Below are 21,447 nucleotides of genomic sequence, written 5' to 3'. Positions count from 1 at the left end.
ACGACTCAAATGTTAGTCTTTAGTTGTTCGGCACATGTACTTGTATGGACAAAGAAGGACCTAGATAGTACTTAGAACTGGTTCTACAATTGTTGATGTGTCACTAGCCTCCTTACTCTTTCCTTCAAGTCTCCTCGTTTTGTTATTGGTGTTCGGTCAGGGTGGACATGAAAAAGGTACTCCGACGCTCAAGTAAGTATTCTGTGTAAAGAATGTATATAGTAAAGCTGATTAAAACGTCTTTTACACCTCCACAAAAGGTTTTATTCATAGTGTTGGTTATGGACCCTTGTCATGATGGGTCAGATATCAGTAGTTATTAATAGGAAATATGAATGTGACTCATTAAGAGTTATTGTAACTGTCATTACTGTTATTTATTACATGACTTGAGATGTTTTTTAACTCAATCAGTCGATCACCAGGTTTAAGACTACTTGTCCGTTACCGACCGGTATAGTACATGTCTTTCTAAAAGCAAGCATGTGATGATGTAATTTCTTGGTCATTTATTGAGACAGAGATGAATATTTTGATACTATGGACACATGTTTTTTTTATGATAAAGAATGTTATAAAAGTATGATAATTAAATGAACTTATGTTGTTAAAATTCATAAAATGTTCTTGATAGTTTGTCAAGCAGTCTATCTTGTAGTTTGGATTGAAGTATTTACATATGTTTATATTTCTGTATATTCACTGGAGAGAGACCAGAACATACAAACTTAAATTCTAATGTAACATTCTTTCCTTTGACTATGTGTTTGTGTTTCGTTCCGTAAAATGAGATTGTTAGCTGTTATACGAAAGGGAAAAAAAGTCCAAAGTAATAAAAGGGGTCCTCTTTTTTGTTTGATGGCCACTCATAGTTCTGCTAATTTTAATTTCTGTACTTTATTAAATGAATGAAAGCATGTATATTCAACTTTTTTTCCATCTCTTTCTATGCTGAGGTTGTTTGCTTGTGTTATATATCTTTTGGTTTCTTTGCTCATTATCAAATTGCATATTGTGATCTTCTATTTTAAATCGAGTTATACGATAATTGTGTTATATTTATCTAGTTTATTAAATTTCATTTGTTTTTTTTAGCTCGATATTAAAGGATCCTGAACTTTTATAGTTTTAGATTAAGACGTACTTCTTAAATCTATAACTCTAAAATGACTTTTCACCAAATATTAGATCCATTTTGAAATGTCTTTTTGAGGCTTTGTGGCTCATGAGCAAGTACATTAATCATTATTAAAGGATTTAGTTGATAAGATAATACCGATTATGATAAAAAAAAGTTTCTAATTTCAATTATAATCAATTAATCTAAATTTAAAATATCTCTCAAATATTAAAAAAAAAAAACAGATGGAATACATCAAGATCTTGATTGTCTTTCAATTGTGTTTGGTTTATAATGCTAATTTAAAAGTTGATCATAACGAAATGAGCTAATATAAGATATTAAAAAAAATTATTTTTTAGTATAAAGTGAGATGTATTAAAGACCTAACATCAAATAGTATTACGTCATGTACCGACCAGGTCATCGGGTGCGATGACGTGTCTGGCGCGTGTCCGGGTGGGGCGTGCTCAGTGGAACACGTAGGCTAGAAAAGATGAATGGTTCAGAAGTGAGCATAGTCGCCGGTTACACTGAATTGGCGTTCTCCGATCTCTAGTGTGCGTAACCGGCGGTCACCAGAGTTACGACGCAGTCGCCGTATGAGAGTGCTAGGAGATCAGGTGGTGAGAGATCGCCGAGGAATGCTAGGAGCTCGGGTGGTTTACACGTCGCCACGAGGAGCACATCGCCGGATCTCCCAGTAAACTCAGTTAAAACTGTTAGAGGCTCAGAAGGGTAATCTCAAGCGTGTAAGTTCAGTAAGATGACTGTTGCGCCAGCATGGGGCGTGAAGGCTGAGTGGGTTGAAGGGAACAGATTGCTCATCAGCGACAGGATTCCCAGAGGGGACATTCGTTGGTGGCAAGGTTTCCTCAGCTAGAGCATGCATGGCGTAGTAGTAAGGAAGGTGGCGCTTGCGGCGAGCGATATCACAGAAATGATGCACTTTGTTGCATCCGATACTCGCCTTGTCGGGTGATGTTTCACAGCGCATTGTGCGCTAGCTTGCTCCTTGAGTGGAGGACTTAGCTGTGTGGCTGGTTACTACACAAGAATGACGTTCAAGTTGCCCCAATCCAGATGACGACACGTGTAGGGTTGGATGTTACTAGTTACTCCAACCTAGATGATGACACGTGTAGGTTTGGGAGCAATGGAGAAATGACGCTCAAGTTGCCTTGGCTCAGATGACGACACGTGTAGGGCTGGGCGCTACCTGCTATCCCAGTCCAGATGGTGACACGTGCAGGGCTGGATGCGAGCCACGCGTCCAAAAGCATAACGGCCTGGAGAGACAAGAAACCTAGCTATAAAGGTAACCTTAACAGAATTTGCAGAGGTACGTTTTTCATTACGGCTGATACTGCTAGGGTTGTGTGCCTACAGTACGGTCCTACAGAGCATATTCTCTCTTAGTTTTTGGGTGTTCTTGTCACTGACTTGAGCGTCGGAGCGCCACCGGCCTCAGAGGCGCCACTGTGTGTTTTTCAGGTTCTCAGAGAGGCTACCTGTGGAGTGGACTTGGAGGGCACGTGGTGTCAAGCTGGTGAGGAAGATCGTGACGAGGCAACGCTCTTGCGCTAAGTCTACCGGTAGGATCACGTCATTATTATTTCACTACAAGAAAATCATCAAATGGAAACTAATTTTTAGAAACTAAAATAATTAGTTGTTATAGTAACTAAATTAGAGACAATTTTAGAGACTAAATAAATTTTTGATTTTTAAATTAATTTCTATTATTGTTAAATGGTTTATAAATTAGTATCTAATTAGATACTAAGATTTTAACTACCAATTATTTAGTTTCTAAATTTGGTAGCATAAACCTTGGTTGCTAATTAGATACCAATTTAAAAATCATTTCACAATAATAGAAATTAATTTAGAAACCAAAAATTTATTTAGTATAACAACTAATTATTTTTTGTTTATAAAATTGGTTTCTATTTCATGATTTGTCTGTAACGTTTACACCAGTGGAGTGAAAATATAAATCCAATAAAGATAGTAATTTCATTATTAGATATTGAAAGAGGAAAAATAAGACTAATGCCTAAATTTGCTACTATTACTCATTAATATGTCCATATAGTTTCATCTTTCTAATTAAGTAATTAATTAATTAATCACCATTTAAACTAATCAGGTTTATAGGAACAACTTGGAATACAATGTAACTAGTACATACATAGACCGAATTTAATACTACTTTTACCAATAATTTGTTGTTAGTGACAAAGATTTTTAATTTAAAAATAATGAATTTTAAATTTTTTAACACATCGAGATGTATATTATTTTAATAAAAGGGGTTGTACAAAATGAAGTGGATATAAAATTATTGGTAGTAGGTAGGGGTTTGTGCAAAGCATATACTTGTCCAATGGAGAAAGTGATAATTTTATTACTTATTATTGTCAAATAGTCAAATATTTCGATTTCGACATCAACAAGTGCCTTTTTCATCAATGATTGAACTGCAATCTTATAAATAATAATGTCACCGAAATATCAGTGATGATGGAACTAATTAATAAAACATGACTCACTTTGATTTACAATAATATTATCCAAGAAGTATTTAAGACATGAAGAGTTTTTCTTTTAACTAATTCTATTTTTTTTACAATATTCTTTCACTTTTATTTGCTATTAAATGTATTTTATGACACTAAATATTTTTATTTTATATATAATATATTTTTTATAAGATAGCAAGAGGATATGAATATATCAAATTTTATTTGGGAAATAGGTACTATTCTTTAATAGGACATTTCAGTTATGTGGCAACTACTTTAATTAATATTGAGAATGAAAACTACGGGAATAAAGCTTTTTTTCATCTTATATAATGCTAAAAGCGAGCTTCAAAATTATGAAGTAGTTTATTTTGAAATATATATATTTTAATTTTCTAATAAGTAATAAAATAGTGAAAAGGGAAAATGCAAACATAAAATAGAAGAAAGGTGCCACACCTTAGTCTTTTATTATTATATTAAAATAATGTATTGCCTTTCTGAAAAAAATAACAAAATTTATTTACTATATATATATATATTATGTATCATTCTTTTAATAAAAAACAAATAAAAACAATATACATGACATTTTTAAAATTAAATTAACAAGTATAAATTATTATCTAATAAATTTAAGATTCTAACATTGAGTTATAATTTTAAGTAAATAAAATAAATAAATTATTTATAAACTAACTAAACCAAATCATGAGGACTAACAACATTAATATACATTATTCTCTTGTGAATAACCGTTGACACTTCCTCTTAAAACACATTCATAAGCTTTGACAATATTAATAAATTATATACTTTGACTTTTCAATTCACTTTGAGTAAAGAACATAAGTGGTCAAACACATTCATAAACTTTGACACTCTTACTAAACTATATACTTTGACTATTTTAATCCCCTTTAGTAAAGAACACAAAATAAGTGTTCAAGAAAAGATATTTCTTATTTAATTAATCTATAAAAATGTCATTAATAAAGAATTAATTTACTTGTTAAGAAGATAATGTGATTTGAATTTTACTTTTATTCACTCTAATAAAATATTTATAACATATATAAATATGGTATGAAAAGATATATGTTAGTGTAAAAATACTAACTTTAAAAATAATTTCAAAGTCTAAATACAAATACTTGAGAAAAAAATGTCATGCTAAAATTAAATATATGTTCAACATCAATTGTATCACTTACTTCAAATTTTACTATCAAACATTAAGAGTTCTCAACTCCTACCTTACTTACAAAAATAAAATATGATAGTTCCCTATATTTAAAATTCATGTTACTCTAAACAAAGTTTTAACAAGTACTTATTTAACACATAATACTTAAACCTACTTCCAAATCAGGTTTATGGTTACTCATATTTTTCGTGAAGGGAATGCGTGTGCTGATAAGTTGGCTAATTTAGGATTTATTCATAGATAATCATTTCATTGGTATAATAGACTTTCGTTTAGTCTGTTCTTAGAATTCTTTATTAATAGGTATAGTCTACCTATGTATCATTTTTGTTAACATATGGGTTTTGGTCTAGTCTACCCATATTTTTGTATTTTTTTTCTTTTTTTTAATAATATTTTTTTATGTGATGGTAAATGATTGTTGTTACTTAATGTGTCAGCCTAACTGAAATGTCAAGTAGCATAGTGATGGCTAATATAGATTGTTACCACTACAAAATCTAATTATTGAGAAATTGTTAACTTAGATTTGATTTTGTCAATTATACAAGTTTTAGTTAAAGTGTTTCTTAATCAAGTAAAATTTATTAACGCCAAATACGATTCATTTGAATCCTCGGTATAATACACTTAAGTAGTCTAAATACAATAATTTCAGTTGTAAGGAGTCATTCGTAAGAAAAGATATATGTTGGTGTAAAACTACTAACTTTAAAAATAATTTCAAAGTCTAAATGCAAATACAAAGTCTAAATATATCAGTTGAACTTCTCATGTAACTCTTTTGAAGCAAAAACAACTTAGAACAAGATTTTGAAAAGGTATTTCTTTCCTTTCATTTCTTATTGAACGTCTCATTTTTGTAACTCTCTTCTTGGCCATATTTTATTCAGAAGAAGCAGATATGAAATTTCTAAAACTCGATGATGGGGAATGCAGGTCCTTCTTTCAGGTTTTTTTTTTTTTCTATTTACTTAATTTTAATGGTCTTTACATATGCATGATTTAAAACTTACCGCAGTAGCAAATACGTTAGTTTCTTTCTCGATAAAGATTATTCTTGATATTGTTCTCTTTCTTTCGTTATTCATAAAGATTATGGTTTGTCTTACTTCCCTTAGGAGTACATTATGGCACTGTACTTCCTTTAGAGTACATTATACACAATTATTGTACGTAATTAATTTAATAATGATAGAATCTCATGATTAGTGATCCCTACATAATTATCTTGTAATTTGAAAAACATTAATTTAAATCCATGGTCACATCCTTACATTCCAGTTAGAATTCGTTTCCTTTCGTACAAATACAAAGATGATGATAAAATTTGTTTCCTTTCGTACAAATACAAAGATGATGACGATGTATATCCCTTAGAATAGATAAAAGAGTAAAATAGAGGCTAGGAATGTTGATGAAGATGCTGCTCTTAAATTTACTCATATCTTTTTATCCATCTCAAATCATTGATTTTATAAGAACAAATATATGTACTACCGATTTTCTAAAAATTGTTTGTCACAATTCTTACTTCCTCTATAACATAAAGATTTGGCCAAAGCACGAAATTTGTACATTAATATCAAGCGTGTGAATATTGTAGGAGAGTTGACCAAAGTTTAGGATAGGAAAAAGGTAAAGATGTTCATAAGCGTATATATAGATGGGATACTAGATATTATAGTGAGAGGGCTTTAAAGCACGACCTCAGAGTCATACTTCTGATTCAACTTACTATAATTTGAAGGACTTTGTTCATCGTGAATGTGTTCCTCCTGATATTTCATCTAGTAGATATGTTTTTATTTGTACAACTAGCAACGGACACCAACGCTTCCCAGTGCCATCCTCCCAATAGGCTCTCAGGTTGAATATTATCGATATGAAAGTTGAATATTATCGATATGAAATATTCGTCCCAGATGGTATTTTAGTTCATCATATCCTTCGTGGATATCCTTCTAAAAAAAAGTATGTTTTCATTAAAGAATATCTCTTAAATATATTAGGTTATGTCTCATATACACAGCGACACAACCACCACATAAAGTCAATTATGTTATATTAGTTTTATAATCACCTCATATCATCAATCAATGCTATATTGTGCATGTTTCCTTTATTTCTTTGAATTCGTGACACTAAGTTTTAACTTGAAAATTGTGTTTTGCTTTGAATAGCCGTTGTTGTTCAAATTAAGGAAATAATAATTATCAAAGGTAACATTACGAATAGCTTTTTTTTCTTCTTTCTTTCCTTTCTTATTGAACGTCTCATTTTTGTAACTCTCTTCTTGGCCATATTTTCTTCAGAAGAAGCAGATATGAAATTTCTAAAACTCGATGATGGGAATGCAGGTCCTTCTTCCAGGTTTGGTTGTTTTCCTATTTACTTAATTTTAATGGTCTTTACATATGCATGATTTAAAACTTACCGCGGTAGCAAATACGTTAGTTTCTTTCTCGATAAAGATGATTCTTGATATTGTTCTCTTTCTTTCGTTATTCATAAAGATTATGGTCTGTCTTACCCTTTAGGAGTACATTATGGCACTGTACATTATACACAATTATTGTATTTAATTATTGTACGATATTGTACGCAATTATACGTAATTAATTTAATAATGATAGAATCTCATGATTACTGATCCCTACATAATTATCTTGTAATTTGAAAAACATTAATTTAAATCCATGGTCACGTCACATCCTTACATTCCAGTTAGAATTCGTTTCCTTTCGTACAAATACAAAGATGATACTGGTATATATGCAAACTTATCTTTCTTAGAAGAGAGAAAAGAGTAAAAGAGATGCTAAGAATGCTCATGAGGATGTTGCTCTTAAATTGACTCATATTTTTTATCCATCTCAAATCATTTATTTTATAGGAGCAAATAATATATGTACTACCGATTTTCTAAAAAATGTCAACCCTTTCACGAGAACGATCAAGATCGAGAGGTTGTTCGTCACAATTCTTACTTCCTCTAGAACATGAAGATTTGGCCAAAGAACGAAATTTATACATTAATATCAAGTATATGAATATTTGGGAGAGGTATCGCAACTCATTACATCCATGGTTGTACGATATATACAGTGTCACGTGGCAGACGAGGATGTTTGTGACACCAGTTAGACAAAGAAGATGGATTGTAAACAACAATTTTGCTCAAGTAGCACCTGCAGATGGAGTTTCTATTCGTCATCGGAAGCCTTACTATTGCATAGAAAACAATAAGAAGATAGAGTTCCCTGTAGAATTTTACCCATAATCAAATAAATAAATAAAGAAAATATTATTTTTCTCTTGCTTTCTCTACTTTATCCGCTTGTAAAATACATAGTTTCAGAACATTTTTCACCTAGTTTCAAAACTTCTAATAATAATAAAAAAAATCTATGTCAACTAATAATAAAGGATATTGAAAGTACACGTGAGTTTTATTCGCATTCATCTCGTTGTTAATTTGAATTTAGACGTTTGATAATGTTTGGATAAACTTTTCATTTACTTTTAGAAAAAGTAGATAAGGTAAAATGGTAAAATAAATTTAGCTTTTTCATGTACTTAAATTTTTAATGAAGGCTTGTCTTGCCTAATATCTTTACAACTATGGTCAGTAAATTGATTTTAGTTTATTGGAGAAGTTCAATACATTTTATTTTCTTATAGGGATTTCTTGGTTTGAAAGAAAGAAAAGAGGGAAGGAGAGAGATTTGAACGGAACGGAAGTCAGTGAAGGAAATAATAGTTGGAGTGAAATTTTAATTATGCATTATGATGTTTGGTTGGAAGGTGTGGAGAAAAACTATTTTAATGGAGTGGTAGCCATTTTCTTGTTTGGTGGGGAGGGGAGAGAAAGGGTTTCAAAAACTAATTTACTTTATTATGTTAAATTTTAAATTTCAAAACATAAATAAGAGTATTTTAATTATTATAGTTAAAATATTTTAACTCATCTTCCTCGTTTTTTAAAATTTCCTAATATCATCGGGAAACACTAATTAGGTTTCCTCTTCAAAATTACCAAACAACACAAATTTTTTTTATAAGTTTACTCAAACATAACTTTAGTTCTCTATCAGAACCGTACATATTCTTTTTCTAACATAACATCTGTAATTAAGACTAATTATAGACCCATTAATAGTGATTATATTCCTATAATTAAGTCTAATTATAGACTCATTAGTGATTATATTCCTGTAATTAAGTCTAATTAAGTCTAAGATTTTGTCCGGTAATATCCCTTCAAGTTGGAGCACGTAAGTCTTGAATGCCCAACTTGACCAAGATGGCTCCAAACTTTTTAGCACCGAGAGCTTTGGTGAAAAGGTCAGCTAGTTGTGTATGTGTGGGCACATAGGATGGAAGAAGGCGCTTGTGAATGATTTCATCTCGAACAAGGTGGCAGTCAACTTCAATGTGTTTGGTGCGTTCGTGGAAGACCGGGTTTTTAGCAATGTGAAGTGTTGCTTGACTATCACAATAAAGATGAATTGGGTCAGGATGAGGAACATGTAGAGAAGCGAGAATGTCTTTAATCCACTTTAATTCTCGGGTGGTCTTAGCCATTGATCGATATTCAGCCTCGGCAGAGGAGGCAGAAACCGTTTGTTGTTTCTGGGTTTTCCAAGAAATTGGGGAAGTGCCGAGTTGAATAAACCATCCGGTGAGAGATTTCCGTGTCAGTTGACAACTTGCCCAATCAGAATCACACCACCCAAAGAGTTGTAAGTTGTTCTCTCGAGGTAGGAGTATTCCTTGTCCAGGATGCCCCTTTAAATATCGAACAACACGAAGAGCAGCTTGCCAATGCTCGGAGCGTGGATTTTGCATAAATTGAGATAAAGCTTGGACACTGTAGGCAAGGTCAGGTCGAGTGAAACACAGATAAATTAACCTCCCAACAAGTCTACGATAAGTAGCCGGGTCAGAAAGAAAAGAACCAGTAGCGGAGCTCAATTTGTGATTTTCTTCACATGGTGTAGTGGCGGGCTTCGCACCCAACAATCCGACTTCAGTAATGATATCTAAGGCATATTTCCTCTGACAAAGGAAGATTCCGTTGGGGGAGCGAGCAACTTCAACCCCCAGGAAGTACTTGAGGCGGCCTAAATCTTTCATATGAAAGCATTGATTTAAGTAGCCTTTAAAACATTGGATGACAGTACCATTATTCCCTGCAATCACAAGATCATCAACGTAGACTAGCACAACCAACTGTATGTCATTATTATTGAGAGTAAACAGGGAATGATCCTTCGGGGATTGTTGGAAGCCGTAACGAGTGAGAGAAGAAGATAGTTTAGCAAACCAACACCTGAGGGCCTGTCGGAGGCCATATAGAGACTTTTGAAGCTTGCACACTGCCCCTGGTTGAGATTCTTGGAAGCCAGGAGGGAGTTTCATATAAACCTCATCATCAAGATCACCATGGAGAAACGCATTGTGAACGTCCATCTGATGAAGCTCCCAATCTTTTGTGGCTGCTACTGCTAGAGTTGTGCGAATGGTTACCGTCTTTACGACAGGAGAAAACGTCTCGTTGTAATCCAAACCCTCCACTTGATGATTGCCAAGAATTACCAATCGAGCCTTGAATCTTTCAATTGTTCCATCCGAGTTGTATTTGATTTTGTAGATCCATTTACACCCAAGTGCCTTCTTTCCAGGAGGGAGAGCGGTGAGTTTCCAGGTGTCATTGAGTTCGAGAGCATGAATCTCCTGTGCCATAGCATCACGCCACCGGGGTTCTCGGACCGCTTGAGAAAAGAACAGGGGTTCCTGCTCGGTGTGTAAAGAGGCAAGAAAACTTTGATGATGTTTAGAAAAGGAATCACAATTCACAAAATCATGTATAGGATACGAAACACCTGAGGATTCTGTTGAAGGAGGTGACGGAACAGAGGGGCTTGACAGTATCGTGGTGGCTGCGACAAAATCGCGTAACCGTACGGAAGGCAGCTTCGCGCGATGCCCTCGCCCAAGGGGAACCGCGGCCGTTAGCGGTGGTGAAGAAACCGACGGCGCCGTCTCCGTCGGACGCGGCGGTGGATCCGCGGGTAGCGTCGAGGCTTCTATACACGGATCGGAGTCGTTGATAGTGTGGTCGAAGTCATCTGTGAGGGTAGCATCCTCCTTGGCTGGGATGGGAGATGCAATGGGTTGGTTGACGATGCATTCATCTAGGTTTGAGGAGGCAACTTCATGAAGAAAATGTGGGTCCGTTCCAGTTTCTAAAGAGTTGGCAATAATTGGGTTTTGCAATGGTGGTGCAGTGTCCATCTTTTTGGCTTCAAAATATGGAAATTTATTTTCGAAAAAATGTACATCACGAGAGACAAAGAAAGTTTCTGTTTCCAAATCAAATAATTTCCATCCTTTTTGGCCATATGGATACCCGACAAGCACACATTTTCGGCTACGACTATCAAATTTATCCCGCTGTCTATTTTGATTATGAGCATAACATAATGAACCAAATACTCGTAAGTGCGCGTAACTGGGTACACATCCATGGATCACTTCATAAGGGGTTTTTCCTTTTAGAATGGAGGATGGTGTGAGATTGATTAAGTAGCCTGCAGTCAAAACGCATTCCCCCCAAAATTTAATGGGAAGATTGCCTTGAAACCGTAATGACCAAGCAACATTCAGAATATGCCGATGCTTGCGTTCGACGCGTCCATTTTGTTGCGGGGTCCCGACACAGGAAGTTTGGTGAAGGATACGTTGTTGAATGAAATATTGTTTTAGACACATGAATTCGGTTCCATTGTCAGAGCGAACCATTTTAACACATTTGTTGTATTGCCTCTCAACGAGTGTGAAATTTTTTTTCAAAGTCACTGATACCTCTGTTTTTTCTTTTAACAAATAGATCCAAACTGCCCGTGAACAATCATCCACAATTGTCACCACAGGATGAAGGAGTTTTATAAGGACCCCATAAGTCACAATGAATTAAATCAAAAATATTCAAAGCTTGATGCGCACTTTAGAAAAACTTATCTCTCGTTTGTTTCGATTTTTCACAAACTTCACAAACTTTATTCAACTCATCACGAGTACATTTCCCACTTATATCAGGAAGCATTTGCACAATCTTAAATGACGGATGTCCTAATCTTTGGTGCCAAAGTGCTAGTTGATTTTCCATCTTGACATGACATGCTTGAGTCTTCCGTACCCCACGATACAAATAAAGCCCATCTTTCCGTTCACCTGCTCCAATCAGCGTCCTCGAAGTGCGGTCCTGTATAATACACAATTTATCAGTGAATGTTACAACACAATTTTCTTCATCCGTCAATTGAGGTACTGAAAGTAAATTGCATTTTAATTTGGGAACATAAAGGACATTTTTCAATTCAAGTCCTTCTTCAAGAGTCACTATTCGCAAGCTAGAACACGTTCACCATCGGGTAACCCTACGGGGCACCCTTGTATAGTTTCCTTTTCACTCAAATTTTCCAGTGACCCGGTCATATGGTTTGATGCCCCACTGTCAATAATCCACAAATCCCAAATGCTCTTACCAGTCATTTTCTCTGATTCATTTGATTTTTGTTTGCTGATCATATCAACTAGTACCTTCCATTGTTCATTGGTCAGACCTGCCATCTCAAGTTTCTTGTCGTCATTGTTGGCTTGACTGTTGCTTCCACTAGCGTGTGCCACATTTGCACGTGTCGGGTTACCTTTGTTTCGCATCCCTTGGCGTCCCCGCCGTTCCATTTGCCTTCACTTTTTGGTCTGTCACCCCATCATTCGGGATATCCGATCAATTGGAAGCATCCCTTCATGTTGTGACCATTTTTACCGCAATGACTGCACGTCATTAATTTTTCTACCATATCTCCACGCCCTTTTTCTTTGTAGTTGGCCTGCATCGCGAGACCCACGACCAACCCCCTTTCTTCCGTTGATTTGGCCATCATTCTCACTCTTTCTTCTTGTACCAACATAGCATATACGCGGTTCAGAGACGACAATGGGTCTGAGGCCAGAATGTTTGATCTTACTGTCCCGTAGCTTGCGTCATCCAACCCCATAAGGAGTTGATGAACTTTCTCCTCCTCCCTTCGTTTTTCCAACTGAGCACCAATCCCACACTTGCATCCACCACACGTACAAGATGAAATTTTGTCACTGTTAGCAAGCTCATCCCAAAGGACCTTCAATTTTCCAAAGTAAGTTGCCACCACCATTCCCTCCTGCTTGCATCTTGACAAGTCCGACCTTAGTTGTTGAATTCTAGGTCCATTCACGACCGAGAATCTTTCTTTAATGTCTTCCCACAAGTTATGTGCAGTCTCAGCATATGCTACTGTGGATCGTAAGCTTGGTTCAATGGTGTTTAGAATCCAAGAGACAATCATGGACTGCACGGTCCACCAATCTTCAAGGTCGGGTGCCTCATCCTCTGGTTGGATATGTGTTCCATCAATGAAGCCCCATTTTCTCCGGGCACGAAGCGAGATCTTTACTGCTCTTGCCCATTCGTCGTAATTTTCTCCGCGCAATTGGACTTGCGTGATTATGTTTCCGGGATTGTCACTCGCGTTGAGATCATATGGCGAGTAGGTCTTCTTAGCACCTCCTCCTCCTTCGTGCTCTGCTTTGTTGGCATTATTCTTTTCTGGTGCATCTGCCATGGTTGTGCACCGTTGCCTTTGCTTTGTGTTTGTCGGGTATCAGAGTTTTGTGCTATGATACCATGAAAGAATATTTTCTGTTTTATTCAATCTGTCTTTCATCTATAACAATGATACATATATATAACCATAGCATTAGAACCGTACAGATTCTTTTTCTAACATAACATCTGTAATTAAGACTAATTATAGACCCATTAATAGTGATTATATTCCTATAATTAAGTCTAATTATAGACTCATTAATAGTGATTATATTCCTGTAATTAAGTCTAATTAAGTCTAATAATGATTTTGTTCGGTAATAAGGACTCATGATAACACAAAAGCTTACTTACTTCCCTTTTTCAGCAGAGGCCTTAACGATAAGTGTAGTAAGCCACTAAATAGTTTAACATAATTTAGCGAAAGGGTATGGTTGTTTAAATTCTGTCAGGTTTCTATCTTTTATTTAATACATGCCGTTTATTTAAGCAACACTAGTTCTTGTGTCTTAGGTTGGTTGATGTTGTGATAAGTATGACATTAAGCAAGCAAATGTGCCAAGAGCGAAGAGTTACCTTATACTGAGATTCTTATATTATGCTTCTTCTATCCCTAAAAGTTTTCAAACAACCAAGTAGCTAAAAAATATATTTTGTACTAATTGCTTCATGGTTTGACCAAAATATTTTAAAGCATATCTAAAAAAAATTTGAGCTCAATATAACTCTGGAAAGTTTTCAACTTTTGGATGTACGAGTAAAAGTATCCTCAAACAGAGTGGTCGCATAACGTCTTTAGTACAAGTCGAATCAGAAAATCGAGCCGGAACTAGGAGAAAGAAAGTTAATGCCAAATGGTTTCTTGCTTTGTGTGACCTGTGAGATTCTTTAAAAAAGGAATTTTGTTGTTGGATACTACCTACATTTATTGCAACTATAACAATTTGTTTCATGATACTTGATCTGATCAAGGAATAATTTTGACAACAATGGCTGATTATATAGCCACAGTTCTTGCATTCTAAAACTAATTGCCTCGTATTCTTAACACTTTTTAGGGAAGGTCTTGGAGAGGCATGTGATGGGGACATCGCATTTGCAAGTGCCATAGAAAACTTTGGAGGAGGGCCCAATGATCCTCATTTTATTGCTTTAGGAGGTAAGCCTTGTGGGTCTTTCCCTCCCACTGGCCTTGTCTTCCAAATGAAAATTAGGTTTAGTGTAACTAGTCATATAATATTGTTGCTTTGTATGCTCTATTGCTCGCAAGATACTTTTAACTTTTAAACCAGTAAAGGGGCTAGGAAATATGCTGAAGTATTCTAAAGCATGTTTGATTTGTTTACTCTCTGCCATAATTTTTTAACCCATGTACTTCTTATGAAAATAGATAATACTGCCTCGAGTCTTATTGAATGAAATTTTATCTTTGGCTATTGGTTTTGATAAATTTGTTTGGTATTCCCAGGACATATTATGACCAAATTTACCATAGGATTGAGAGAAATCAGTACATTCAAGGAACTGCTCCGGTTACAAGTAATGATTTATATGTTATTGTCTTTCTTGTTCTTTAGCAATGGATTGCATTGTAAGGGTAGGTTCCTATATTTTCACTGGAAATAATGCTCGGAGAACCCCTATTTGGAAATTTTATTCCAGAAGAGGGCGTGTAATGGCATTTATGCCTTGCAATATTTAATTTAATAACAGTGTGAGTGGCAGTTATACATTGTGGAATGGTAATTAGTGCATAGTGTTTAATTTAGGATAAGAATGCAAGTGCACAGCTGTGGTTATAACTTCTTAGATCAAAAGTCTTAAAAAGTGGATTTTAAGCTTAATTCAGCTTCACAAACCTTACTTATAAGGTGATGTTTCTATCTACTTATACACCGTAATTTGATCATATCTTTAAATGATATGAAATTCTTAACACACCCTCTCATACCAAGGATTCAATATCTTGAGTATGAGATTAGAAAGTTATAGATGGTCCTATAGTGGGTAGTACAATAGATTCTATTTTAATAATATTGATGTGAGATCTCTAATACTCCATTTACACCGAGTACAAGTGCTCCGATAGTGGATGACATGATAAAATCAACAAACCTCAATAGTATCATCTTAAAAAGTGTATAAGCTTAACTCAATTTTACAAAACTGCACTTATTTATATAAAGTTTCCAGCAAAAAGAAAGTGAATTTATTGAGGTCAGTGGGTTTATAATGGCTAAGATGTGTGAGTGGGTAGATACAAGGGAAAGAATTATTAACCAACATGGGGCATATGGAGGAGAGAATGGATGCAAAGAGAGGCTTCTCTTTGAGATGCAGAGACTGTTATTGGTGCAGAAAGATTAGAGTTGCAGCCACAAGGAAGGAAATTTTACCAATCATGGTAGTCAAGAAGATAAAATTTCCCAGGTTTAATGGAGAAGATCCCAAAGGATGAATTACTCAGGCTGCACTTATTTTAAAGTTTAGAATATTTCAGAAGTGATGACCGTGTTCAGCCAAATTAAGTATGGATTGATCATCATTTTTGACATAAAAAATCTTATTTTAGAATCAGTTTGGATCTTTACCAAAATTTTCCACCTTTTTCTTCCGCCCTCCCTTGTATTTTGGTGGCCCCACCATTTCTTTGAGAAGATTGTGCCTACAAATTCTGAACCAAAACACTCTTAGTACTTCTGTCAAAAAGCCCCAGTTCACGAGCTTCAGGGGAATTTTTTAGTTCCTCCACCTTCATCTTTTTAAGATCTTTTGATTCCTTAATTGCCACCGCAATGTGGTCTGACTAACGCTTCAAAGTTCTCAAAACATTGTTCACTATTTGTTGATATAAACGCTTCTCACTACAAGCCTTCATTTAGTTGACTAACACTTGAATTTTGTTGGAGTAATCTCCTACTCTTGATCAGTCATGAACAACTCATTGTTTGCGAAGGGATTGAAGCTTCACTTTCCTGATTTTATCAGCACCTCCATGTGACTTATCCAGAACGCAGTCAACCTTTGCTGAATTGGCTAAAGATATCTTCTTAAAATTGACATAATCCATTTATTGGTGGATCAAGAAGAGAGTTTTACCATCTTCCTTCTTGCACTCCTTGTAAACTTCTCTTTGTTCCTTGGTAGCACTATCCACTTCTTGAATATCATTCTTTGTAATTTCTTACACTTATTGGAAAACAAAGATTACACCCTTTTTCATACACCACTGGTTAAGGTTCTTGCCATCGAGAATAGACAAGTTGATATGGGAAAGACACATTAGAACCATGATTGACACTTTTGAAGTTTGCAGGATTCCGCACCAAAAAAGATCTGCAAAGCATATAGTAAAATCAGGCAAGAAAAGGTTTCTCTCAGCAGAAAACTTTACATGCTAGTGGGCATCACACACAGGTCCACAATCAAGAGCTCTTTGGATACCTCTTGTTAAACTAAACACACACAAAAAAGAGAGAACAAGAGATATAATTGTTGAATCTTAAATTTTATTTCTCATACATATGTATCAGATTGCAACATTACTATTTATACTAATGTTACAAGTAGTTAGTTAACAGCCCACTAACATACTAATTGAATTATTTACAACAGAGTTGAAACTTTGATATTATGTTAGAAAACACAAGAACCAGAGCAATGAATTATGAATATTGTTTAGGAAAAATTCCATTTGTCGTAGGGGCCATTCTCATTAAATAGCCAATAGAAGTTTCACAACTGACACACAATACAAATATTTACAAGAACAGTTGCAAGAAATTGAAACATCTAACGAAATGGTAATAATAAAATCGAACATTGAATTAAATACCAATGATAGTCTAACCGACAGATTTGTCTGTGTACAGCTGTAATTTCAAATTAAAAATAATCATGGCAACATGAAAGCAATGAACATTAGGTCCAAAGTCATTCTAAGCAGTAGTCATCTAACAAGACTAAGGTTTATTGAGACTGAATCAATAAGTTCTTGCTGGAAATTTTCTATTCTTTCTTCACGAGCGAGCAAAATTGCGGCAATCTCATCCGCTGCAAATAGATCAAATTTGATTCCAGTAAAAGAAATGATTGTTTCATATTCACCCAAGTTATGCCGTTCTCCAAGAATTGCATTGAGATGATCTTGATAGGATACAAGGTCACTAATGGAAACAAATGATTGAATTGAGGCCTTAAAATGAAGAAGATATTTAGGAATGATTTTACCTCTTTTCTTTGCATTTCACAATTCAACACGTTATTGACATGCCTCTTGTCTTGGATGCACGCATTGAAGAAGTTGTGCAATTTGTCCCAAAGTTCCCAAGAGTGGACATAAATAGGGTTTTTGGTTGCAAGCAATGCAAATAACCTAGATTGGAGTCAAGAAAGAAAAAAGAGCATCTTGTTTTTTTCTAGGTATTGTATTTTGGATTTTAGTTTAGCATGTTGTTGATTAAATTCCATTAGGGTGTGTTTGGATTAGAGGGTGTGGGGGAGTGGAAAGTTGAGGGTGAGTGGGAGTGGAAGTGTGAAGAAAGTGTGAAGAAAGTTGAGGTTGTTTGGATTGTGGTATGTTAGAGTGGATGTGTGAGGAAAGTTTATTGGAAATTGTAAGTGATGTGATAGTTGTAAGAATATTATAAATTATTTTGAATAGTAAAGTTTGTGAGATTACAATTTTACCCTTGTATATAAAAAAAGAATAAATAATGATTAATCCTATTTCATATTTTAGTTAATTATAATTTAAAATTAAAGTATAATTATATTATTTAACATTTTATTAATTAAGAATTATTTTTTATTTAAGTTAATTTATTTACATAATTTTAATATTATAAATGATTTTATAAATTATGTTATGTTATATATATACAAATATATAAAATTAATTTTAATAATAATTTCCATTATTATGAATAGCAAAATGAATATATTTTAAAAAGAAAATAGAAATTTAGAATATAACATGAATATTAAGTAGGTGTCAAAATATATAATATAAAGTCATTACATGAAGAACATAATAATGTTAATTAGAAAAAGAAAAGACATTCCCAGTAATAACATTTGAATCCTGTGGAGACCTTCAAACGGTTTTCTAGAAGACATATCTTATTCCGTTGTATGATAATAATTTCATCTTTTTCATCGGCAACATCCTCAATGCACCATTTGAAAAAATTATAGCCTAGAACCATGCCACTTCTAATCTGTTTTGAAGAAAACAATAAAATTGAACAATGAATAAGTTTAAAATAACATTCTTAAGTTTGTTTGAAACCTAATTGAATAAATTTTACCTTGTAGTTGGGACAACCCCAAAAAAATTTTCCAGCATTTTTTTGTGTTGTCGCTATTCTCAAAACAACAAATTGTCCACAATCACAAATAGGATCAACGAAGGCACTTGTGGTCCCAATAGCATGGGTAAAAGTACCACGTTTTTACACACTACAACCAGTACAACTAGATGACGACGTGTTGTGATACGCAGACATTAATGACACTTAACCAATGCTGTCGAAGTAATAAGATGGTAAAAAGGTTGCATTAAAAACAATATGATTATGTAAATAAGTAGCATAAAACCTTAACAATAACAATGTCAACGTCAAAAATAAAAAACACAATTCATCAATGTTCAACATGAAACTTAGAAATAAAAATAACAATGAAAATAACATAATAATAACACACTCAATGGCCTTGATGACGTCGAATGTCAGCCAGAGTAACCTCCATTCTGTCCATTCGGGTATTCATCTTTTCTATGCCGGACAAAATTTGATTTAACAATTCCCTTTGAGTGGGGTTTTCCTCCTCAGGTTGACCACCTTCACCATCTTGTGGTGGCAATTCATCCTCTTCATCATCTTCTTCGTTTGCATGTTGGGGTCTATCAAGTTGCCATATGCCATTGACCTGGAATATATTTAATTTTGTCATACTTTTTTTGCTAAAGTAATGATTCAGCCTAGCATTATTGTTTGTTCATTGGACAAGTCAAAGCCATACACCTGCAAGATCCTCGTTATCAAATTTGCATATGGGAGAGGCATCTTGTTATCCCGGCATTTAATGATCTGTTGCATTATGTAATGAGGCCAATTAATGCGTACATTATTCTTGATTAACCACATCCATCATGAAAATATCTTCATTCAGCAGTTGTGCATAGTTGCTTCCTCGAGGGCACAAGATATGCACACACGTGTAATGCAACAGTCGGTCATTCATTTTCAGACTACTGACATTTTTCAGATTTTGACCTTCAACATCTTCACGAATCATGGACGATAATGCTAGACCTCGATCAAAATTCAGTTCCTCAGGTATCGTCCCAGGGGTTAACTTAAGACCGTCATACGGTAAATGAGCAATGGTCATCCAATCTATTTCTTTAATGTGTATCATTTTTTCCGCAAATCTCAATGGCAAGGTGACCAGCAGGTGAATTTTGCATTTTTATAATGTTTTTTATTATAACATTAATAAATTATGTTTAATCTACAAAAATGAAAACCCTATCAAAATATTTTTAAAATTTTGAATTCCATTTTGTCAAAATAAAAAATTTTAAATCTATTTCATAAACAATTCATTTTGAAATAAATAATTACTTTCTACATTTATAATTAAAATATCAATTAAAAATGGCACTTCTAAAATATCAATTACTTTTTAAAAAACCTACAAATTACAAATTTCTATTTCCACTTGTAAAAATATTCATTTTAAATACATTTATTTTTTTCTTATAACAATTAAATCTTATAACAAAAATTACAAAAATATTTTTAAAATTTTGAATTTTATTCTGTCTAAAATAAATTTTGTAAATATTTTTTATAAACAATTCATTTTTAAATAAATAATAACTTTGTACATTTCATTAAAAAATTTAGAAATTCACTTCTCTTTAATCACCTAAACTTTAAAATTTTTTGTTTCCATTCTGAAAATCATTCATTTCATACAAATAAATATTTTTTATAAATCTTACAAAAATTATAACTATCTACAAAAATTAAAGTCTAAACAAATTATATTACAATCAACATTAATTTACTAACTCCTTAACATAATTAACTAAAATAAATTCTAAACAAATTATATTACAAAACCATAATCATCCAATCATAAATATAAAACAAAAATAAAAAAAAATAACTTTACATAAAAAAAATTAAAAACCTGAAGATAAGCAACAACAGCAGCACAATAGGATGACTTAGGATAAAGAACACTGCCTGAAAATCACATAAAAAAAATTAAGAAACATAGAATTCCAAAAAAATATAGAACATAATCGATTATGCTCTCAGTTATACACAGAGGATAATCGATTATCCTGGGATAATCGATTATGTTGGTAGGCAAAAATACAGCATAATCGATTATGGCACACAATAATCGATTATGGCCCTTTTTCAACACTCCAGATAATCGATTATGCCTGTAAATTTTTACAGATAATCGATTATGTTCTTTGAAAAATCGATTATCTGCCCCCATAATCGATTATCTGACTGGTTCTAATTGAGGCATAATCGATTATGCACCATTGCAGAGAAAAAGCTCTCACCTCAGACGAACCCAGATGAACCCAGATTAACCCAGATGAATCACAAGAACAACCCCAGGACGTGAGATGAACAAGGTATCCTAACAGAAACGAAGATGGCTTATAGGAATCTCTCCAACCACACTACAATGCACTCTCTGATGGCTCGGTTTCTTCGGTTTTCTGTGAATGGAGGAAGGAACTTCATGCTGTTATATAGCCAGCTTCACGCCCACCTACCTCACCCACTCACCCACTGCATTCACTCTCCTTTCACAGATTCACACAGAGTCAAACGATTCCTGAGCCAAGTCAGGAATCTCATGGCTTCATGTGGCATGCATGCAGAGGGCGCAGGGGGCA

The 21,447-nt window shown here is 34.1% G+C and overlaps 1 protein-coding gene across 1 annotated transcript; it reads right to left on the bottom strand.

The window, feature by feature from the left end:
• Positions 1-12,480: 12,480 nt before the first annotated feature.
• LOC137809523 (uncharacterized) lies at positions 12,481-13,595 on the bottom strand. Its single transcript, XM_090297965.1, has 2 exons — positions 12,836-13,595; positions 12,481-12,625 (listed from the first exon to the last, which is right to left on the bottom strand). Exons 1-2 carry the CDS (start codon positions 13,525-13,527, stop codon positions 12,481-12,483), a joined length of 837 nt encoding a protein of 278 aa, XP_090154091.1. The 5' UTR covers positions 13,528-13,595.
• Between the last annotated feature and the right edge of the window lie 7,852 nt (positions 13,596-21,447).

Source organism: Phaseolus vulgaris, chromosome 2, assembly GCF_051622355.1.
Source record: "Phaseolus vulgaris cultivar YP4 chromosome 2, ASM5162235v1, whole genome shotgun sequence".
NCBI lineage: Eukaryota > Viridiplantae > Streptophyta > Magnoliopsida > Fabales > Fabaceae > Phaseolus > Phaseolus vulgaris.
This window is presented reverse-complemented; position numbering and strand designations above follow the sequence as displayed.